At 43.9% G+C, this 24,873-nt stretch overlaps 1 protein-coding gene across 3 annotated transcripts in view; it reads right to left on the bottom strand.

Moving 5' to 3' along the window:
• Positions 1–24,873, bottom strand: part of HIP1R (huntingtin interacting protein 1 related) — a 63,669-nt gene that overhangs the window by 36,134 nt on the left and 2,662 nt on the right. The window contains exons 1-3 of one of the 3 annotated variants that reach the window (XM_081892770.1): positions 22,878–23,070; positions 1,497–1,560; positions 244–386 (exon numbers count right to left, since the gene is read on the bottom strand). In XM_081892770.1, the coding sequence (XP_081748896.1) occupies positions 244–386; positions 1,497–1,560; positions 22,878–22,901 (231 nt within the window). In that variant the 5' untranslated portion in view covers positions 22,902–23,070. Of the gene's footprint in view, positions 1–243; positions 387–1,496; positions 1,561–7,497; positions 7,597–22,877; positions 23,071–24,873 lie in introns of those variants that run through there. The other 2 variants (XM_081892769.1, XM_081892771.1) reach the window with 2 other exon arrangements.

Below are 24,873 nucleotides of genomic sequence, written 5' to 3' on the forward strand. Positions count from 1 at the left end.
TTAAGGGCAGTGACAGGTCATAATAATTGACAGAGGTTGCAAAATCCAGCTTTTCTTGTCACACCATCAAGCTATTGGGGTGAATAATTTCTGGACATAGTTTCTGTTGTTTCCTCAATCACAGTGTACACACTGTCCCACCTCGAATGTCAGCTACGTGTACAGTTTCAAGTATATTGCCTCTTCTCTTCCGTCAAAGGTCTTTTTCACACTGGTTGAATGGAAGGAGGCCGGCAAACTTACATTTGGATGCCCATCGCGGAGGACTTTGTGGAGAACGTGGCAAAACTTCCAGCTGAGGATGGCGCTGCTGGGCAAAGGGAGACCAATTGCGTATGACCAAAAAGTAAATGCTCCTTTCTCATGATGAGTCCCCAGAATAATTCCTTCATGGGAGTTAAGGGCAGTTTGAAATTCAAGGTGTTTAAGGGGGCAGGGAGGAAGGACAACGAAACATGGCCAGCCTCCTAAGAGACTTTCCCATCACCAACAATGGAAAAACAGCCCCAGAAGCACTTAGAAACATTTAAGCGTTGAAGAAAAGGTGGGGTATAAATGTAATAAATAAGTAATGTTTATCTTAATTTCTACCACAGCTTTTGAGTCACTGCTCTGAACATCACCAAATCAATGAAGGATTGTCTTCTAAATAAAGAACATCATAAGTAATCCTGTATTCTGTATTCACCAAAATTTGATAGAAATATGTTTGTTTTCAACAGCTTTTATGGAGTAAAAAGGATAAAGGATTTGATTTTTAGCATTGCTGAGTTTTCCTCTTGTGATACACTCTTTGGTTTACCTCATCTTCTGATATGTAAGTGGAAAAAACTCACAGCAAATGGCACCCAGAACATGAGGCATTACATATTACAGAGGAAGAGGAGGAAATGAGACACTGGTCTGTCATTTTTGGAAGTTACTCTGTAAACCACCAGATAGTATATTCGTTACTGAATGTGTACTTTATTAAATGTCTACTTTAATAAATTTGTACTTAAGTGTACTTTACGAAATTTAATACTTTATTAGTGTTATTATTAAAAAGGTAAAGGTACCCCTGCCCGTACGGGCCAGTCTTGACAGACTCTGGGGTTGTGCGCCCATCTCACTTAAGAGGCCAGGGGCCAGCGCTGTCCGGAGACACTTCCGGGTCACATGGCCAGCGTGACATCGCTGCTCTGGCGAGCCAGAGCCGCACACGGAAACGCCGTTTACCTTCCCGCTGGTAAGCGGTCCCTATTTATCTACTTGCACCCGGAGGTGCTTTCGAACTGCTAGGTTGGCAGGCGCTGGGACCGAGCAGCGGGAGCGCACCCCGCAGCAGGGATTCGAACCGCCGACCTTTCGATCAGCAAGTCCTAGGCGCTGAGGCTTTAACCCACAGCGCCACCTGTGTCACCACTTAACTTAACTTAACTTAACTTAACTTAACTTAACTTAACTTAACTTAAGGAAGCCAAGCGAACAGGTGACGTGGTCGGAAAAAAGGATACTGCGGGCATGTTTCTCTTTGACTGGTGCTTCCAGAGTGTTGATTGCTTTGCTGATGCTCATAGCCTGGGAAGGGGAGAGAAAGCCAGTATTAAGAATAGCACTGATGTTTACATCTCTAGCAAATACAATGATAAGTTATATGGAATCTAATTATCAACTAGTAACAATGACGATAACACTATGACTAACTGCACAATCCCACAGGATTCCTACATCTAAAATAAAATGTATAAATGGCTTTTTGGTGACAGTACTCACTGTTACAGAGCCCTGGCACCTTTCATCAGCTGCGCATGGCAGCCATTTTGTGCTAGTACACAAGCCTCTTATCAATATATAAGTACTGGGAGCTCATTTTTTACCACAGAAAGCACTGAATATATCAAAATTGTCAGTAAGCCACCCCAATAAATCAGGGGTGGGAAACGTAAGGTGTTTCTTGACTCCAACCCCTGTCAGCTCCAGCCAGGATAGCCAATATGCAAGGATGATGGGAGAGGTAGTCCAACAACATCAGAAATGAATTTTATGGCAATACTGTCACAGCTAGGCGGGTAGGGATGACCAATCTTCCAGTGAGGCTTATTGCTGTTACTGGTCATCTAACTGAGGTATGCCCAAGAATGTTCTGAAGAACCCAAGAGTTCCCCAAAAGAGTGTGTGAAGCCCACTGAGCTTGATGATCACATCACACTCCCCAATATCCTGTATCCAGCACTAGGCAGCCACTTATTGTACTTTTGTGAGCCCCTGAGCAAGGTTTGGAGACAAAAAGGTCCTTCTCCAGCTCTTGGATGACAACTGTAACCCACTGATGAAAGAGAACACCCATACACACTATTTTCTGCTCTTCACTCTCACACTGTATGGATCTTAGTTTCTCATGTCAATGTTTTGAAGTGTGCATTTTGAATCGAAATACTTATCCTGGCTGAACTGGAAAATCAGGCAGCAGGTATGTTTGTGAATTTAACCCAAGGAAATACAAGAACAGATGGAGCTTTTTGATAAGACTTGGGGTGAGGGGAGGCAGCACCATTCAGAATAGTTAAGCATGAATTCAGTGGTCCTGTGCTCAAAATATTCCCATTTCTGAATTAGAAGAAAAAATACACCCAAGCATATTTGCCATTCTGTCATAATGGTTAGCATGTTGGGCTTGGACCCAAATTCAAATCTTAGCTCCATCACAAATCTCGATTTAAGTGACGTTAGAGCCACTCACTCTCCTTCTAAATTAACCCCACAGGGTTGCTGCAAAAAAAATAAAATGAGATATTCCCACATACATTGGTTATATCTCCCTGGGGAAAAGGGCAGGATACACGACACACAAAAATAATTCTTCGCACTGCAAAGGTTAACATAGGACTTTAAAAAGTCTTATTCCAGTAAATTACATCCAGGGAAAATACCTCAGAGCAGAATAAATGTAACTCTTCCCTCTATTTTTTTAAAAAATAGCTTTCTAGGCCTCATGCTTTTAGAGAAAACTGTAATGCTCTGTATACATGGACACAGAATCAAGGAGATGCATTGACTCTCAAAGGGTGGCAGTCTATATGAAAACATTTGCATTTATAAGAATGAAAGCTGGCATCTACTCCTGGGTACTATTCAAGATGGCCGAGTACCACCCCCAGGCTAAGGCCTTTTGGGGGGGGGAAGGCAGGCAAGGGCTCCTGAGCTCATGTCCTGCTTGGCCATAGTAGAGAATGGGATGCTGGACTCTAGATGGGCCTTTAAGTCTGATCCAGCACGGCTCCTTCTGTATTCTATTGCTTTTTTTTTTAATATAATTTTTATTGAGTTTATGAAATACAGAATCCGACTTCCAATTACATATTTCCATAGATCTAGTGGACTTCCCCCATCTTCCGAACCCTGCATTCTCTGTACATTCAAAACATCAGCAATTTGTTAACTTATTTCAAACACAATAATGTATCTTTCATTTTATCGTGATATCTGTTCTCTAGGACATTATAGTCCAAATCCTTAGACTTTTAATTTCAACACAATAAAATTATTTCATTACACCACCTCTGGCTTGTTGTACCTTATTTTCCATTTCAAAAGTTTACAGATGCTGAAGCTATAGTTTCCTAAAAAGGAGCATTTTTTAACATTCATACAACTTATAATGCTTTTTCAAATAGTCCTTAAATTTTTCCCAGACTTCCTCCGTTGCTTCTTCTCCCAAGTCTCGGATTCTGCCAGTCATCTCGGCCAGTTCCATATAGTCCATCAGCTGCGTCTGCCATTCTTCCAACGTGGGTAAATTTTGTGTCTTCCAGTGCTTTGCCATCAGGATCCTTGCTGCTGTGGTGGCGTACATAAAGAAAGTTCTATCTTTCTTGGCCACCCTCTGGTCTACCATGCCCAGGAGGAAGGCCTCCGGTTTCTTGGGTAAGGTAAATCTAAGTACCTTTTTTAATTCATTATGTATCATCTCCCAGAAGGCCTTCACTTTCGGGCAGGTCCACCAGAGGTGTAAGAATGTCCCCTCCTCCTCCTTACACTTCCAACATTTTTTGTCCGACAGGTGGTATATCTTTGCAAGCTTGACTGGGGTCATGTACCACCGGTATATCATTTTCATAATATTTTCCTTCAAGGCACTACATGCCGTAAATTTCATCCCGGTGTTCCATAACCTTTCCCAGTCTTCAAACATGATGTTATGCCCCAAGTCCTGCGCCCACTTTATCATGGAGGATTTAACGATCTCATCCTGTGTATTCCATTTAAGCAGCAAGTTGTACATTCTCGAAATTAACTTAGATTTTGGCTCTAGCAACTCTGTCTCTAATTTCGATTTTTCCACCTGGAAACCCACTTTTTTGTCCGCTTTAAAAACTTCCTGGATTTGAGCATAGTGCAACCAATCTCGCACCTTGTTTTTTAACTCTTCTGTATTCTATTGCTGAGCAACACCAGAACATCTCTTTTTTAAAAAAGGCTCTACTAGTCTCAAAACCACACACTTGGTGACAAGAGTTGTGGCCACAATTCAGGAAACATTTCTAACAAAGGTCTGTGTGCCAAAAATAATCTTTCCAGCTGGTCTCACGGGGTGCATCCCCCACCAAGACAGAATTACCACCCTAGCCATGTTCATCAGGGCAGATTTTTACCTAACCTGTCATTAAAGCATCTGCAAAATTCCCCTGCATTTGGGAGTGGGGGGGGGTGGGGGGGATAAAACACTGAAAGGTAGAGCAAGCTATGTTCTCACAGCAAAATGAGAAGCTTTTGCTTCACAACTCTGGTTCTACAAATGCTAGAAACTTTGGTTAAATGAAAGCAGAGGATTTTGAGATTATGTTCATCTGACATGTAGGACTGCTGCCCCCTCCCCATTCTCTCACACAGACACACAAAATGTCTCACTCCATTCTAAGCACCACTCCAACTGACATTTTATTTATTTATGAAAACACTGAGATGAATTGAGATCAACCACAGATACCCTTTCTTTCTATCCCTTCAGGTATTAACAGGGTGACAATGAGCCAGGAAGCCTTTTTGGGGCTGGCACCCTCTGCCTAAGGAACTCCCTGCCCTGAGAGATTCATATGGCTCTATCACTGCTTGAGTTTAGACCAAGAGAAGGTGACTGTCCCAACATCTCCCAGCAAGATACCTGGCTGGGTGAGGATTGAAACCCAGATTTCTATGGACCACGTCCAAAACATTATCCCTGCATCAGAATATTTTTCCTATTAAGCTCTTTTAAAATATATATATATATATATATATATATATATATATATATATATATGCAAAATCCTGTTTTCTACCTTAAGGACAGGACTCTCACAATATTGCTGCAAAAAGTCGAAGCAGCTGCAGCAGCCATCTTAAAACATTCATGAACCAAGAACAAGACGGGAGTAACTGATACTAGAATATCCTCCCCAGGGTCACTGTAACCTTAAAATTCAGTGTCAACAGAAGGACTACAGGAAAGACTAAAATGTTTGCAGTGGTGGTGTTAGTTTCTAAAAAGGATGCTAAGTAACGATGGGCCATGAAAGAGGTTTATAGAATTTATGCATGCTTTAGGTGGAGAGCGTAGCTGTCAACGTTTTCCTTTTTTTAAGGGAAATTCCCTTATTCCAAATAGGATTCCTTGCAAGAAAAGGGAAAAGTTGACAGCTATGGTGGGGAGAAATAATTATTCTTCTCTCTCATTACACTACAACTTGAGGTCATCCAAAGAAGCTGAATGGCGTGGGATTCGGGGCAGCCATCTTCACACAGCATGTGATTAATTTACAGAATTTGCTGTCGGCACACATCCTGAGATATTTAAAAGGTGCAATTCAGCCATCAGATTTTGGATGAGCATTTATCTGAAAGCTCTCCAAAAATGATTGCCTTCTGTGGACGTTTCTCCGTCACTGGCAGGACTAGGCAGAGGGGCTCCCTTTCAATCGCTCCAGGCCTGACCTCGTTTCATACAGAAGTCCATTGTCGCAATTCATTTAGATTCCAAGAACTAGCCCTGCAGCTGAACTGTATAAATGAATGAAGATGTCTCTTTGGAGAGCTATATATGACTAATTGTCCTGTCTCCTTAACCTGCAACATTTCCACAGGTCAGTAGCAAAAAAAAAAAGCATTATATATCCATTCCTGACAGAGTCATCTTAGACATGCTCTTACACATTGTTAGTGCAAACTGCCATTTGTTGCTCTGGTTGTCAAAGCAGAGCGAGGGAGAGTGAATTCTTGGCTTGACTTGACATAAACTTCTGTCATGGCGCTCATTATTAATATCTTGTCTGTTAAGTAGAGTTAGAACAAGGTTTGTGGGGAAACTTCTGGAAGACTCTGTTTCCACATTCAGATGGAATTTGAATTCTTAGAAGTTTTACATACAGTGGTGCCTCACAAGACAAAATTAATTCGTTCCGCAAGTCTTTTCGTCTTGCGAGTTTTTCGTCTTGCGAAGCACGGTTTCCCAAAGGAATGCATTGAAAATCAATCAATGCGTTCCTATGGAAACCGCCTTCAGACCAGGTCCGGGGACAGTCTGTCCCCCGACCTCTTCTGAAGGCCGGCGGGGGGGCGAAAGTCTTTGCTTCCACCCCGCCTGCCTTCCCGGGACAGCGGAGACTTCTCCGCTGTCCCGGGCGATCTTAAAATGCTGGCGGGCGGCAGCGCTGTCCTGCCCCCGGGAAGGCAGGCGGGGGGGAGCAAAGACTTTCGCACCCCACCGGCCTTCAGAAGAAGTCCCCCCTGCCTGCCTTCCCGGGAGAGCGGAGAAACGCGCTGCGATTCTCCGCTCTCCCGGACGGCTTTTGAAGGCAGGCGGACCTCTTTTGAAGGCAGTCCAGGACCTCTTCTGAAGGCCGGCAAGGGGCAAAAGTTTTTGCTCCCCCCCGTCTGCCTTCAAAGGCCGTCCGAGATAGCGGGAAGCGCTTCCCTGCTATCCCGGACCGCTTTTAAAATGCTGGCGGTGGGGAGCAAAGCCTTTCGGCCCCCGCTGGCCTTCCTGGACCTCTTCTGAAGTCCGGAGGGGGGGGAAGGCTTTGCTCCCCACCGCCAGCATTTAAAAGAGGTCCCCGGAGATTTCCCTATGGGCTTTCTTCTTTCGAAGCAAGCCCATAGGGAAAATAGTCTAGCGAAGTGACGCAAAAACCGAAAAACCCTTTCGTCTTGCGGGTTTTTCGTCTTGCGAGGCATTCGTCTTGCGGGGCACCACTGTACAAATTTCCTGTGCCAGATTGATATTTCAACATTATTTATTGCCTCATGGATCAATAAGGGTGAAGGCCAATATTCACCCTTTCATACATTCAATAAATGTCAGAGGGGAGTTGTGGCAGCACCCCAAGCGCCGCCACCTCTCTGCACTCATCTTTATTGTAAGGCTCTCTACATGACTGCAGGGTTCTCTCCACAGGATCAGAAACCCTGGAAAAGTAGGTTCCCCAATTGCGTGGAGAAAGCCCTGCATTCCACTCCTTCTCACGGGAATCCTGCTCATACCAGGCATGGGGAACCAGAAGCAACTGTGGCCCCCAAAGTATCTTTATCTGGCCCCTTGGACTCTTCCCCCCCTTCTCTGGCCATGCCTCTCACCAGCCCTGCTTCACACCCTCCCTGACTGTTATGTGTCCTTGAACAACAGGAATGTCTCTTGCTTGCTTGGATGGATGGAGACAAAGGGCCTGAGTAGAAACTGGCTGACTGAAAAAAGGCAAAATTCACACCTGCTGCTCTGCTCACTTTTGCCTCTGCCCCACTGGCATGTGGCCCCTCAGAAGGTTCTCTAGAAGGGATTGTGGCCCCCAGGTGAAAAAAATGTCCCCCACTTTCAATATATACCATCAAAATGAACAAGTGTGGGGGCGTAGGAATTGCTGCTGTAATCCTGTTGCAGACCCAGATGTGTTCACCGAATGTAAGAATGGGGCAATGGGTGTAACATCACAGCAGAGCCAGTGCCTCAGCTGGGCCAGAATCCCTCCTTCCACCATCTTGGGCCTAGAAAGGGCCAGCTACTTTGCTTAGGGAAATTTAGTGACTGCTTATTTGTTTTATAAGGTGCGCCTCTAGGTCTGAGGTAGCAAATATGTAGAAAGCATAGCAAAACTTTGAACAATACTTGGAAAAGTTGACCATTTGTTTTCAAAACATATCATGCTTCCTTCATAATAAAAAATGCAAATAATAATATTAATAATAAAACTCAGAAGAAAATCAAAGGCAGGTAACACTGTAAAAACAAGAAGCAATTCATAAGCCAAACTACTGGCATAAAAATAAAGACAAAGAATGGTTACAGCCGTCTGAATTAAAACATCAACATACCAGAAATATTAAATCAATAAACTGGAATCTCCTCAAAGATTTGTGCAAGAGCGAGGAGGTAGAGATTAGTCTGACCATGTTAAATGAGAGTGTTTTAACTTTTTTTAAAAAATGTTATGCAAATTGAAGATAGGTTAGTCTCAGCCAACACTATGAAAAACCGAAACAGTATTTACACAGCCTATGATAAAAAACGCCCACAAGGGCAACTCCCCACCTACACATTTAGGGCAAAGTTGTGACTGTTAATTTAAGCAAGCTCCTTCAGCCTTTGATCACCTTCTCATTAAGCTGTCATTTTACCAGGAACTCGATTTCAGAATCCAAAGTATTTCCTCAGCTAACCACTCCTCTACAACGTCACCACCGCATCCTGCCTGTGACAGAGTTTTACCTAAGCAAGGTGGGCCTAGCACACATAAAACTCCCTCTCTCTCGTTTCTATGTGATATTAAATTCTTAACAAGACACCCTGCTAAGAAATTACGCTTTAAAGAGGCTAGCGAGGTTGTCAGCCTTGTGCAACTCAAAGCAGTTGGCACAACCTCTTAAGCAGGGTCAACTTCAATGGCCCCTTGGAAAAATAATAACAACAATACAGTAACAGAATTTAACAGGACATGGTAACCTTCTGCCAGACTCAAGGGCTCATCCACACTTCCACATGTCCCATGAGTGGTTTTCTGCTTGTCCCATTCCTTATAGGCATGGGTCCAAGTGGTTTTGCCGTGGTTTTCTGATTGAGAGGGCAAGTGGAAGTCTGGATGAGCCCTCAAACACTGGCAGAGAAACCTGCTGGTCTACCAACAACCATCCCAACCCAGCCAAGTCTAGAAGAAGCAAGCAATGGGTGCCAGTCCCTTGAAGATTGCACACTGCCAATTTGGTATCTTCTGGGTTGAAGTCCCACACCTGTGTGTTATGGTCCTCACATGCTGCCCACTCTTCAAGCAGCTGAACAATATTTTTAAAATATTGTTTCAGTTGCTCTGAAGCATGGGTGGAGAACCTTTTTGGCATGGAAAGCCAGGTTATTATCTGACCCCACCCCATACAGGTAAACTCTGACAGGTGGGTGAGATGACCCACCTGTCAATCACCTGGCATCATTAAGCTGCCAGGTGAACGCAAGGTAGGTTATCCTGCCCACCTATCAAAGTCCCTTAGTTGGGTCTTTCCAAGCAGAGCACTGGGCACAGGGCTAGCAAATCTGCTTTCTTCAGGGATCAGGTACACGATGAAGTTCCCCATGCAGAACTGGGTCATGCAGGCAACCCAGTAGGGTTAGCTCGCTGCCCATCAGCCAATAAATAAAACATTAATTCTGCTGTGGCTGAGTTTCTTCTGCTCCTCCCTTTCAAAATTGTATGTTCATATTATTTCATATTCTTTCATACTGATTATAAATTGGGTTTGTTTGTTTTTAAAATATCACCCACCCTGGACTTTGTGGTGAAGAGCATGTAAGAAATACATGAAATAAATAAAATTTGGATCCATTTATTTTTGGAGCTTTTTATAATGTTGGGTTTTTTTATTTTAATACTTGGTGAGCCACTCTGGGAATAGTCGCACTCTGGGAAGGGTAGGATATAAATCTTTAAAATAAATAAAATAAAACAGGGATAACACTGCTGATAGGATAGGGCAGCTGTAAATGTTTGCAAAGCACTTTGAAGAGCTAGAGAGTGCTGTAGAAATGCTAATTTTTTAATGAATTTTCAGTATCAAGTTGAGTTCTCTTTCATGGACTTCCCAGTTCACCCAGATAGAACACCTGACGTTCACTCCTTTTCAGTAATATATGTAAATATGCCACTCACTGATACCAGCACATTCCCAGAGCCAGTGAAATTGGGTGGCTGAAGGAGATGACCCAAGATGATGTTAATTAGCATTCACCGCCCACAGAAACCAAAATTATAGAACACTGAAATTCAATCCAGGACAAATCTACCACAGACCATTAGTCTTAGTCACTTTCCTCATAAATGTGACCCAAAGCATCTTACACAATAAAGCACAAAAACCAGCTGCAACAAACACAACCAATAAAACTTTATATACATCTATACAAGCTACAGCAACTAACAAGAACCCCGAAATTCAGGGTCAGTTTACCCCTGTTGCAATTCAGCCATAAAACTCACTGGGGGACTTTAGGCTAGTCACGGTCTCTCAAGCCTAACCTACCACACAAGGCTGTCATGAGGATAAAAATGGAGAGTGGGAAGAACCATGCACATATCTTGAGAGAAAGGTAGAATATAAATGTAGTAATCATAATGGGTAACTATCATAGTCTGCCTTCATAAAGATTCTGGAGACATCAAGATGTCCAACATCTGGACACAGAAGTTCTGGATTCAACAAATACAGTGGTACCTCGGGTTACATACGCTTCAGACTCCACTAACCCAGAAAAAGTGCTTCAGGTTAAGAACTTTGCTTCGGGATGAGAACAGAAATTGTGCTCTAGCGGTGCGGCGGCAGCAGGAGGCCCCATTAGCTAAAGTGGTGCTTCAGGTTAAGAACAGTTTCAGGTTAAGAACGAACCTCCAGAACGAATTAAGTACTTAACCCGAGGTACCACTGTATTTGAAATCCTTTTAACAGCATATACTGTGTGTGGAAGAGTGACCTGGTTAATTTTGGGGGAGAAACCGAACAGCTCATTTGTAGGGCACATGCAATGACAACCCTGCCCTGTGGAACTCCCTGCCAGTAGAGGTTCAATAGGAACTGTCCCTGCCTTCTTTCACACGCCTTCTGAAAACGGCACTGTTTAGACAGGCCTTCACAATGTGAATTTTTCTTTAAATCTTTTCTGTAAATCTTTGTTACAGTCAATTATCAGTGTTCAAAATAAATACTGTATATAAGTATCATGCTTAGCACTGGAGGAAGCAAATGCTATGTTTTAAAAAAATAAAATTTAAAGCCCACTAAAAATCTATATAAAATAGGAAGCAAAGAATCCTATGCATTTCCATTTTGTCATTCTATTAAGAACCCCTCAATACCTTCACAAACCTACAATTGGCAGTGCTCTGCATTTTGATCCAAGCTGCAAATAAACAGAGTCAGTTATAGGGTGCACAAATGCAAGCATAGATAGCCTTGGAAAAATAAGAACTGCCTACACCTGTGATCTTTTTCCACCTCGGAGTAATATGTACTAGATTTGTTGCCTTAAGTGGCAGCTGTTGAACCACATGGCAGCAGGTGACGTAACGCAAGCCAGGGGAAGTAGATGGCCAGACAACACAAGGCGGGTCTGAACAGCACTCCCTCTTAATGGATCTAGCAGCATGCTTGCCATTCCACCACTTGCAAACCTATAGACCTATATATTGGGAGGGTTCTCGGGTCAATCCTCAGCATTTCGCTTGCCTCTCTACTGCATCAGTTGGTGAGCCACAGCACAGACCCTCCAAGTGTCCCTATTTTCCAGGGATGCCCCTGATTTAGAGAAGCAGTCCCAGTTTCTGATTTGATGGACCAGTGGGCAAAAGACAGTTTTCTCTGCTCCTGTGCATCTATGCTCCAGAAATACAGCTGCATTGCCTGCCCTCCAGAGCACTCGACTCTGCCTGTTCATAGAAGGCCATAAGCTAAGGCTTACTGTGCAGAAATGAATTGCACCCACTTCATTCTTCCCTGCTTGTGTTGGGACAAAACCAACCACAATCCCTGGCCTTGTGTTCCCTTGAAATCAGGGACTGCGGTTTGTTTTACTCCCCCCAAAACAGTATCTATAGTCAAGGGTTGTTCTTGACTTACCATCTGCAGTTTGTCTGAGAACAAGCAAACAGGTTCAAGGTTCTTGTAGTGATATACATTCTTCCAGCAAAGATTCAGGAGGCAAACCCTGTTTTTGACTTTCAGGTGCTCTTAAAGACCTTTTTACGCCAACAGGTCTTTGTAGCCATTTCATTTTTCATTTTTTAAATTAGCTAGTCACTTTATTGTCTGTATTGTTTTTAATTGTGTTTTATGTTTTAATGTTGCACATCACACTAATTTATGGTATGGCAGTACAAAAATACTTTTATAAATAAAAGGACGCTCCCTGGTTGGAACACAACGCTACACCAGGGATAAGGATGGGGAAGAAATCTGATTCAGTTTGCAATGTAATGTGCAATCCAATGCAATTTGCATTTTCCAAAACAAATTCGAGAACCGGAGCACAACCATCCTTCAAAATTTTCAAACTTCAGCAAGGCCATTCCTCAGCCAAGCAATGTGTACAGAACTGCATATTACTGAGGTGAAGTGTGAAAAAAATGTATATACTTGTTTAAAAAGCATACAAAACTGCATTATATTGGGGAAATTTGCTCTGCAAAAATGTGATTTTAGGAGAAATTCACCCTAAAATGCTGATGAATACTTCTTTCTTTTGTTATGGCAAACTGATGTGGAAATGTGGAGAAATTCACCCTAAAATGCTGGTGAATACGGTACTTCTTTCTTTTGTTATGGCAAACTGATGTGGAAATGTGGAGAACTGAACTTCATATTGGAAAAATGAGGAAGTGAGAGAAGCCAAAATAGACAGGTTTGCCCTTCCTAGCAGGCATAATCATGGCTTGTTTCCTCCCAGCACAAGTGCAGAAAAGACGCAGTCCACTTTAGGTGTGTTCACAGCAAACCATTAATGTGTGAACTGGGTCATTAAGAAGGCAACACCTTAGGTATAGGCTGTGCAGAGACACACCAGTAAACTTCCTCGCTGAGTGGGTAATTAAAAAAAAAAAACACTTCTTTTTTATGGCAGTGGCTTGTTGGTTTTTAAATCAATGTGACTGTTCTCTTGCTGCTGTACACATCCAAAGGTGAAATTATTTGCAGGAATTATGTGTTCAAAATGCCATTTGTTCAGAGTTTAGTGCTAAACCTTGCATTTTTCAATGGTGGTGTATAAGTTGTATTTTGTTGGAAGTGTAACTTGTTTTAATTCTCAGTGAATTTGGTTCATGGCTTCCTATAAATGGTATACAATAAATAAATTATAAAGCTAAAAAAAAAAAAAAACACTCCCAGCACCGAGACTAGATATACTAATGTAGATGCTTCTGTGGAAGGTCTTGCAGTCAGTGCATCTCAGCTGAGGGGAAGTAAGACAACCTCTCTCTGCAGACACACACATGCATGATCCATCATGTTCTCTGCGTAATAAGCAGCATCTGGCAAGCATTTATATTGACCCCTTAAGCTATAGGAGTGAACAGTTTGAAGCTTGATTTAGCACCAAAGAAAAGAAAAACAGAGCAGCCCACCACACCCACTAGTGGGGTGGTGGAGGAGGCCCTGCGCATCTTTCCAGACAGATTACAGCATCAGTTTAAAACCCCACCACCATGTGGCTGGTGACTCAGTAAAAACCAGGCCCTCAGCCACTGACAGGATAGGTCATCGGCCCAGAACAAGGATCTTGAATGAATATACTGGTTTTCCCCCCTTATGCACTCATCATCAACTTTAAAATTGGGCCCCACATGCATCTCTACTTTCGTTCACGTGATTATTCAAGCACACACACAAACTGCCTTGCACATTATTTTCTTTGACCCTTCCCTTCTTCACATCTATCTGTCCAGACAACAAATATTCCTGGAGGAGTTTGATCTGCAGCTATTCTGTAGTAAATTTTGAAATTAAACTTACACCAGTGCTTTACTTTTTTAAAAAAGAGTAAACTTAAGATCTGTTAACAAACATGTCCTGCTTCAACAGCTGGGCCAGGATAGGCTCCCACAAAGTAAATATAAAAGTATCAAGAGCACCTCACCCCATAGACACCTAGTAATATGAGGTAGTCATAGAGAAAACTGAAAATCCAGGACATTTTTAGCCTCTCTGTCCATCAGCAGGAGAATGACACACACAAACACACACACACACACACACACACACACAGAGAGAGAGCCTGGGAGTGTGGCCTCTAAGAGGAAAACAAAGTTGCCAGACCCCTTTTACAATATGGTGTGATACTGAAAAGGCCTGTTTTGTGTTAAATTCCATTACAGTGGTACCTCGGGTTAAGTACTTAATTCGTTCCAGAGGTCTATACTTAACCTGAAACTGTTCTTAACCTGAAGCACCACTTTAGCTAATGGGGCCTCCTGCTGCCGCCGTAGCACGATTTCTGTTCCCATCCTGAAGCAAAGTTCTTAACCTGAAGCACTATTTCTGTGTTAGTGGAGTCTGTAACCTGAAGCGTATGTAACCTGAAGCATATGTAACCTGAGGTACCACTGTACATTGTTGAATAAGTGTGCCAGGAGCATAACTAAGGTGTTTCAACTGTGACACAAATTGTGCACGGAGTATGCAAATACACTGATCGTTATTAAAGTTACGCTTTGTTTGCTGCTCAGTATCTTTAATGAGCAGGTTTCCATGACAGCTAGATCAGAGGCTCAGCAAGGGCGGCATGCAAGGCAGAGTAGCATTGTGCTTATTGTCCCTGCCATCTAACGCAACCAGGCCTTTCCAGCCTTTGAAATACTATTGGGAGATGCGATGAAAATTGGAGGCATGCACCTCTGGATAGTAAGAGGTAGGGGTTGTTCATCTGCACAACATCTGAAAAGGAGCAACCTCAAGTATGAAGACTTAGGATTATAGCAGCCTTAAAGTACCACAACTATTTCCAAACTGGCTCTGAATGCTAGGTCTCTCAGCCAGGGAGGAGTGGAAGGAATAGGGAAAGATATACAAAGAGCCCTGGTGGATCAGATCACAATTAAGCACTTCTTCATGCAGAGGTGGCCACCAATCTAGATGGCTTTAAAGAAAAATGGACACCGTTACAGCTATGGTTTTCTATTCTCCTTTTATTGATCTGTACATCTTTTTACAGCTGTATTTTCAAAAACCAATAAAAACATATATTATAAAAGAAGATTGGGCGAATTCAGGGCTATTGATGGCTAACAGCCAAGGTGGCTACGCTCTGCCTTCCCAGTTGGAGGCTGAACTCCTTCTGAAAACCAGTTGCTCAAAATCCCAGGAGGGGCAAGTGCTCTTATGCTTGAATCCTGCTTGCGGGTTTCCTACAGGCATCTGGTTGGCCACTGTGAGAACAGGATGTGGCAGGGACAATAAGCACAATGCTGGCCTGGCCACTGGCCTGATCTAGCAGGCTCTCCTAGTGTAAGTTCAGCTAGCTCCATCCCTGTTTTCCGACCGGATGCTGCCTGGAAGCCCACAAGCGGGGCACAAAATCAAAAGCCCTCTCCTGCTGTGGCTCCTTGGCAACTGGCCTTCCCTGGCATACAGCCTCCAAAGACAAACAGAGCAGGCAACGCTTCCCTGTGTAGACGAAGTGCTCGTTACAGCACCACAGGACACCCCAAAGCTCACAGTCCCCAGCTGAAGGCATACTAGGCAAAGCATTGCATACAAGTCAAGTAGAACACTTGGGAAAGATGGAGGGCACAAGGAGAAGGGGACGACAGACGAGATGGTTGGATAGTGTCTTCGAAGCTACAAACATGAGTCTGACCAAACTGCGGGAGGCAGTGGAAGACAGAAGTGCCTGGCGTGCTCTGGTCCAGGGGGTCACGAAGAGTCGGACACGACTAAACGACTAAACAACAACAACAAGTAGAACACACAAAAGGGGCACTTATATCCAACTAAACTCAAATAAAATCCAAATGAAGTGAGTCAACATGGTGCAGTGGAAGAGTGTTGGATTAGGACCTGGGAGGCCAGGGTTCAAATTGCCACTTAGACAAGCCATGAAGCTCACGGGGTGAATCTGTCTGTCTGTCTGTCTGTCTGTCTGTACACACCTAACTTACCTTTCAGTGTTGTTGTGGTAATACAATGCTGGGGGAATAACCTCCAAAGAAGACCTCCAAAGAAGGAGACTCCACCACACTCCTTGGCAGCAAATTCCACTGTCGAACAGCTCTTACTGTCAGGAAGTTCTTCCTAATGTTTAGGTGGAATCTTCTTTCTTGTAGTTTGGATCTATTGCTCCGTGTCCGCTTCTCTGGAGCAGCAGAAAACAACCTTTCTCCCTCCTCTATGTGACATCCTTTTATAGATTTGAACATGGCTATCATATCACCCCTTAACCTCCTCTTCTCCAGGCTAAACATGCCCAGCTCCCTTAGCCGTTCCTCATAAGGCATCGTTTCCAGGCCTTTGACCATTTTGGTTGCCCTCCTCTGGACACGTTCCAGTTTGTCAGTGTACCTCGGGTTAGACGCTTCAGGTCGCGCGATTTCGGGTTGCACACTGCTCCGAACCCGGAAGTACTGGAACTGGTTACTTCCAGGCTTCAGCGCTTGCGCAGAAGTGCCAAATCGCGACCCGCGCATGCACACATGCGGTGCTGCGGGTTGCGAACTTCCCGCACGGATCACGTTCACAACCCGAGTGTCCACTGTATATAGCTCCTTGGAGGAGAGGTGGGATATAAATGTGAAACCAAAAAAAGTATTTGCTGGTGAATGTAAATATGACATCAAATCTAATGTGCACCTTAAATTTTTGCAACATAATTTAGCCAAAAAAAGTGAGCATTAGATTCAAGTAAATATGGTAAATAGGATCTGGGCATTAACCTTCTCATTTGGATAACGATTTGTCCCTTCTTAAGCTTTGCATCAGTATCAAAGCTAACAGCCACTTATTCCTCCATGAACACAATCCAGACGCTTGGCCGGTTCTTTAGCAATGTGTTACCCAGGTCCAAGCATCTTGTGCCAGCCCCACTCTCCTCGCCAGCCGGTGACAGCTTCCGAGATGCCAATGTGTCCGCCCACCCCGCTCTCCCAAGCCAACCCAGGGAAAGGAAGTGACTCAGAAACAGCTCGGAACCACAGTGGTGATGCAGTCACGAAGCAAGGATGTAATTGCTTTGTTTTCAAAACTAAACTGGTATTTCTGGTTCGCAGGTGGCAAACGCATTTAGCCTTCCTGATTGCAGATAAAAGAAAAGGATACTTCCTTCAACGTGACCTCATTTCCTTTCTGATCACCAACTCAAAGTTCAACAGAAAGAATGAGGGTGTAAATAAGTCTGTTTTGTCTTGCTGTTTTTTCCCGCAGTGCCATTCAAACTTTTCCAAGCTGATCCACACCATACTTTTAAAGCCTGGACAGCTCAGTTGGTTGGAGCACAGTGCCAATAATGCCAAGGTTGCAGGTTCGATCCCCGTCTGGGACAGCTGTATATTCCTGCATTGCAGGGGGTTTGGATGATCCTCAGGGTCTCTTCCAACTCTACAATTCTATGATTCTATAATCCTGGGATCCGTCAGTTGCTAAGGGTGCTGGGAACTGTATCTATGAGGTGGGAAACTATAGTTCCCATGATTCTTTGGCAGAAGTCATATCCTTTAAATGTGTCTGGGGTGTGCTTTAAATGTATGGTGTGGATCTGCCCAAAGCAAGACCAGGCCTCATCACAGCTTTCAGTCAGCCTGAGCATCTACAAGAGAAGGAAGTTGCCTAATGCTAGTTCTGGACGCTTGTCCATCTAGTTGCCTGCTGTCCAGTTCTCATGCCAGTGGCTCTCCCAAGAAGAAACCTTTCTCAGAACTGGAGATCCTTTTAGCTGGAGGTAGTAGGGATGGGATAGGGGACCTTTTGCGTGCAACGCCTGTCCTCAGCAGCTGAGCTGCAGCCCCAAACGCAGGAGGGGGAATGTGAGGAACTTCAGCTCTTGTTGAACTACAACTTGGCTCAGCGATCTTGCAAGGCTACCCACAAGAATTGGCAAGGCCATCCCTGGGGCTCCCTTTCATGAATATATCTGTTGAAGAGAAATCTGACTGTTGTAGTTCCCACTTTCATCAGCTTTATGGCTCCTGGGGAGTGTATTAACTGGCCTGTTGATGTCTTTAAGGTTTCATTTTCTGGATGCATTTTAACTGAATCAACAATAATTGGTCATTACTGAACTGTTCCTTTGGTGTTGTAAATTGTATTATAATTTTAATTGTGTGTATTGTGGTTATTGTGGCATTGTTTTGGTCTGTTATTCCATTGTAAACTGCTCCGAGTATAAACCTGGAGAAATTGTGGTAAATAAATTAGCAACAGCAGCTCCCACCAGCCCATTTAGCCAGCATGGCTAATGGTCAGGGACATCTGGATCCCCACTTCTGGTTTAAAAAGTAAATTTGTGTCTCCCTGCCCCCACAACACCCAGTCTTCCTGCCGTTAAAACAGGTATAATTAAGACTGACTAGACCTGCAATTATGGAAATCCTAGTTGTGTGTGCACACTAAACGACAGGCACAGGGGTGAAGGAGAACCAATGAGCAATGCTTAGCTCATAGATACCATTTCCAAATAACGAAACATTGCACAACGTTTGTGGACGAAGAAGCTTGCAAAGAGTACAGAGGTTAACTCACGTGCTGAGTTACATTCTTCAGCAGCTGCGAGTTCTAGTCTTCAACAGGTTGTACTAGTTACAAGCACCGGAAACTGCCTCAAACTGAGTCAGACCATTAGTCCATTGGGGCCCAGTACCGCCTGCTGTGACAGGCAGAGTCTCCAGGGTAACTCTGGCACACAGCAGCCACCCAATCTAGGCTGAATTCATAGTTTTAAAAATTATTATTATAACGTTTCTGCAGCTTTGCCATTCTAACACTAAACCAGCTAACGTTAAAACCACGAGAATCACAGATTTCGGTATGCATCAATGAAAGGCTATAGTCCTCATGGTCACAGTGGGGAAAACCAACAACAGAGGTGAATAAGGGAGCAAACAGGTTTGGTTTTAGCTTAGGCTTCCCAAGTAATGCTGCTGGTGTGACAAAAATAATTGCTTGGGCCAGTTTTGGTTTGAGTTGAAAGCTATGGAACCAGCCAGAGGACCTTCTTGGTAGTGGTGTCCGCCCTCGCATCAGATGTTGAGGAGATAAATAACTATACAACTTTTAGAAGTTATCTGAAGGCAACCCTTTATCAGGAAGTTTTTAATGTTTGATGTTTTATTATGTTTTTATATGTGATGGAAGCCACCAAGAGTGGCTGGGAAAACCCAGCCAGGTGGGCAGCATAGTATTAGTATTACAGATTATTATTATTAGTATTATTACAGACCCAACAGGTTCCCCCAAAATGGGTGCACCCACAGCAGTTATAGTAATTATTGAAAGGTTTTCGGTGGCCAACAAGAGGAAATGCAGCTTCAGTCTGTGCTTGGCCACCATTTCCTGTGCTTTCTGTAGCTCACCTCTGAATTTGGCATCATAAAGATACAAGGAGAGAGTTTCTCCACCTGTCTAGAATACACTCCTGTCATCAAAATGGCAGCTTTCAAATGGGAATAGGAAGGGAGAGCTGTCCCTCTCTACTCACTTGTGTGCTGTATGCTGAAGTGGCAGTGTATCACAGAATGTCAGATTAGGACCGGGCAGACCAGGGTTCAAATCCCTGCTCAAGACGTGACACAAACTAGGTAATATTGTGCCAGACCCTACCTCTCAGCCTCACCAACCCCACAGGGTTGTTGGGAGAGGAGGATGAAATGTACACCACCTTGAGCTTGGAAAAAGGTAGGATATAAATGGAATGAGAATAAAATGGGCCACATACCAAAACAATGGATTAAACATGTTTCTGAGCGGCTGACCACAGCAAAGACTTGTGGGGTGTTCTTAAGAATTTAAACTAGGACTATTTAATTTGACTTTGTGCCATATGCCAACTTACCTATTTTGGAAAGATTTCCTTTGTCTTTTGGAGCAGAAAAAAATGGTTTCTATGAATTATTTAAAACATTTTTAAAAACTAAACTTTTACAAGGGTGAAAATGGAATGATTCAGTCATGGACTTGGAAATGAGTATTTCTCATGGACCTTTTGTTCACAAGATACACTGGTGGTAGTTAGACCTCGTCCCCTCAAATTTGCCTGTAACTTGTGCTCCACCTCTGATGCTGCCACCAGGTTATCCTCTCTCAGAAAGGAAGAGACTGGCAACCTGTCCCTGTTCCATGGTAGATATTTTGCTAGCCGTGGAAGATGAGCTCACAGGTAAGGGATCTTACATGTCAACCCTACTAGCCAAAGCAGCCTGCCAGTTCAGTAATCAGTTTTCTCCACACTTCTTTTGCCCCTGTAATGAGGGGAAGCAGGCAGGAGCTGCAGCACTCATAGGGACAAATCTGCTCCTGGGACTCCCAGTGCTATCCCTTGCATGCTCTGTTTTACATAATTTGCTTAATTTACATCCTGCTCCACCTTAAAAGCTCCACTGCATTTTAAAATTGTACATTTTGCCGGGGAGGCCAAGCTTAGCAGCAGAGTGCGTGCTTTGCATACAAAAGACCCAGGTGCAACCTCTGGCATCTCTAAATATGGCTGGGAAAGATTATCCTCTAATGCCCTAGAGAGGGGGTCAAATCTATCACTCTTCTGATCTCAGAAAGGCATCAAATGACTATCCTGTGCACCTGTCCAAGGTGGCCCAAGGAGAGTAGGGTGGATAGTCCTGAGAAGGACTGACCTCTCTGCCCATAAGATGAAGATGAGCAGAGAGTTCAATCCTGCTTTCTGCTCAGTTTGAGTACGCAGGAAACTTGCTTGCATACCCAAATCAAGCAGGATTGAAATACCTGTGCATTGGCTGGTGCACAGGGAGCTGTTGTTGTTATACATTTATGTATAATCAAGCTTTTTCTTTGATAGTGACTCAATGTGGCTTATGGATAAAAGTCCATCAGGAAGCCACCATTCATTTTAATAGACCTTTTCCAGGAAAGCTTCCAGCCAGATTGTGCCTGAAGCTTATAAACTGCCGATTACTCTTACGTCCATAAAATCCATACAACATCTTTTAATATGTTGCTGGGACAAAAACAGCTGAGATTTCCTCATCTCCAGCCAGGGTTATGAACTGCAATAGCAGTCAGGTCAGTGGGAGGGCAGGGATTTGCCCGAATTGTGCTTTGGACGTGTGGCAAGCAAACAAAGCGCCATCTCAGCATTCTTTGCTGCCAGGGCTGCTGTTTCTGTAACCTTCAGAGGGCTTTCTCTGCTGGGAGAGATTCCACTTCTTTTCTCCCTTCTTAGCACACTGCCATAAAACTTTCTAATCCCTTCTCCGCAAACACTGGAGGCATGTTTGTAGTAGGAGATAAACTGGGTTGGGATGAAGGAGATTGTCCACTGTATTACGACTCCTAAATCTTCTCCTCAGTTCAAAACCCGAGGAGGAGAGGCAGACAAGGCAGGGTAGTTATTCGCAGGGAGACAAGGACTTTATAACATCCACGCAGGGTGGGGCAAATCTCTCCATTTAGATTTCTCTAAGTTTCTTAATTTCTCAGGAAATCAGCCCTGAGTGCTCACTGGAAGGACAGGTCCTGAAGCTGAGGCTCCAATACTTTGGCCACCTCATGAGAAGAGAAGACTCCCTGGAAAAGACCCTATCCCCCTCTGCCCACTGCTTCCATTACTCAAATCTAGCAAATACCTTGGACTTCAGTTAATAAACCCCACAGGCAGAAGATCTTCCCAGACGACCCAAATCTTCCACACTCACAAGGGTATTTTAAAATGCTAATTGTAACAGATGAATAAATCCAGATTTGCTCAGCAGGGATGGATTCATTTTAAGAAGCAATTAAGACAGAATATTTGATCCTCGTGACCCTCCGCAGGCCGTTTTTGCCCCAAAGCACCCTGCATATGCCCTCACACCCCAATTCCCCCAGCTTCCTTACAGCCTATAACCATTCAGCTTCTTCTTCATCTCTGCTGCTCCCTGGTCAGCAACTACAGGGACTCAGTAGCAGAAAACACATTTTGAACGTGGAAAGTTCTAGGTCACTCCAGCTCAAGCCGATTTGCTCGCGAGAGGGCTGAGAAAGGTGCCTCTGTGGTTGAGATCTTGCAGAACTCCTGGACGTGGGGGGTCATGAGTACTGGGCTAGCAAGACGGACCAGTTGTCTGTCTTGATAGCTGCCTTGACGGCCATGCGTGCTCATTCTCAGAGAGCCACTTCGACAATGGAGCTGGGCTGAAAGACCAAGGCCTCAACTCCCAATTTCCATAGGGGCACCCTCAGGTGGCTGTTGCCACAGATGCCACTATATTGGCAACTCTCTTTCGCCTCTCAGGTATCAACAAAGGGGTGACGTGGTGGGCCACATCTAGAATAGGTGACTTCAGTTGCCGACCCATACTATACTTTTTAAAGTCCATCTTTCTCCTGGCCTTACAGGCACGCCATATTCCTTAGTTTTCCCTTTGAGCACCCTTTCCCTTCCATCTCTAGGCCCCATGTAAGGTTTTCACCCTGCCAGATGACCGCTCTGCTTCCTTCGCAGCAGCTGCACTGATTTTAATCTTCCTGTCAAAATCATCCTCCTTAAATGTTTGTTTCTAAACATTTCGTGACATGATGGCAATTTACTCAGTGACTAAATGGGGCTCAAAGGTGGCAGACAAAAGCAGCACATTTTAAACTTAAATATCTACTGTTATCACCGGAGGCCCAAAGCTGTAAGCATAGGTCAGCAAAATCACCCCCTCGTTTTCTTTGCTCTGATCTTCTCCTCTTACCTTTGTTCCTGTGTATACACTCATTTTCCGCTCTTTGTTTCCTAGGATCCTGGTGTCTGATGGCCCTCCTTCTTTTGTCCTTCTCTGACATCAGAGCAGGTCAGCAAATCATTACCAGGACTCCATCACCACCCAGAACCATAATGCAGCTTCAACAGACAACCTCCCTGACACCCAGAACTACCACTCTGAAAGCTATAGGGCTGTGGACAATTTGCCTATTTTAATAACTTGCATCATTTGCATATCATTTGCACAGACAGGCCCATCAACACCGGCTCGAGATCAGCCGTATCTCACACACCCACACCCCTGAGTCCCAATGCAGAGTAACAGGGTTCAATTTCTCACTCAGCCATGAAGCTAACTTGGGAACCTTAAGCCAATGACTGGCCTGTTTTGTAAAAAGGCAAATACACATAAAAAAAGGTTTGTACAGAGCACCAAACTATGTTTTTGCAAACCGTGGCTTGGCATTAAGTGAGAACCTAACCCAGCTGGTTTACAAACCTCAGTTAACCAGAGTTTAGAGGTACGAACCTGAACCTCCTATATAAATAACCATCACCACCCAAAAGCAGCCGAGCCATGGCTGAAGAGTAGATCTTCCTGGCTTGTGTCTGCTTTAATGGCGGAAGGGTTAATGAAATGAGGTGTAAGTGACTGACTGCCAGGAGTCCCAGGTTTAACAAATGTTTATTAACTATGGTTAGCATTAAACATGGCTTAGTGTTCTGTGGAAACTAGGCCTGTCTCTCTTGACCTATCCTACCTCACAGGGTTGTTGCAAAGATTCTAAGGGCATAGAAAGAACTAATTAGGTTCCCTTGAACTCACTGAGGAAAAGGTAGACTATAAAAGCAATAAATAACTGGGTAAGAGTTGGTTTTTTGCCCAGAGGTTTATGCATGAAATATAAATTATTCTCATCTCCTAAAAAGAGGGCAGCCAATTTGTTACAAAGAAAGCAGCTAATTAAAAAAAAGTGTATGTAAATTGATTTTTTAAAAAATGCAAAACACCTGTGCCACCCAACTGTTCAAAGCAAGGCTATAGGGTTCAATAAGTACAGCGCTTAACTGAGGCCCAATGACAGAACCTTCGACAAACTCTTCACCTCTCCAGTCTTGGAGAATGCCAAACTGGAATCAAGACCAGACGAACTAGGAAGCAAGAGAGGTTTCTGGGACCATAACATATGTGAGAAAGGGAAAGAGAAACTGCACAACAAATGGAAAAGAAACACCCAGGAAGGAAAAAGTGTTTCCAAGTGTTCATTTTTGACAACTGAAGATGGGAGTTTCAAGGAAGACACACACGCACACTTCCTGACATTTGCCCACAAACACTCTCGCTATTTCTCCTCGAGACTCAGAAACACACACTGAATCCCTGACACACACACACACGTACAGGGACAGATTCAACACAGGCTGTTCACTGAGTACCTGTGGCATACAGGTGCGCTGCAGTGAAAAATTGCTGGGCTGTCAAAGCACCCTCCCTATCCTTCCAAGGGAGGATTTTCCAAGATACCTTGAGGCAATAAACACAGCGCATTTCACACCCAAAAAGCACTGGAAATGGACGTAAATGACCTTCCTCGAAAGTCAGTGGCTGTAAGTTTAAGAAGAGACATTGGAGCATCACAGAAAGCTTCAGAATGGCTCTGGAGACCCTATAACCCTCCAGACTTTGTTGGATTCCAGCTCCCATCAGCCCCTGCCAGGCCCAGCAGGGCCAATATAGCAAGGAATGATGGGAGTTGCTTCCAACAGTTTCTAAGGAGGAAATAAAAGTGTTTCGACTCTGCTGTGAGAAAAGGTGGGGCAGAGCTCAACAGCCCCTCAGCCTTTGCTTTCTGCACCCTCAAAACTGCTGCCAGTCCCAGAGGTATGTCCTGCTGGCAGGGTTGAAGCAATGGCCCATTTGTCAAAACAAAAAATTATTACAATTTGGAAGACAATTGGACTTTTTTATGTTATTTATTTTTATT

This window comes from Podarcis melisellensis, assembly GCF_964234715.1.
Source record: "Podarcis melisellensis genome assembly, chromosome: 16".
Lineage (NCBI taxonomy): Eukaryota > Metazoa > Chordata > Lepidosauria > Squamata > Lacertidae > Podarcis > Podarcis melisellensis.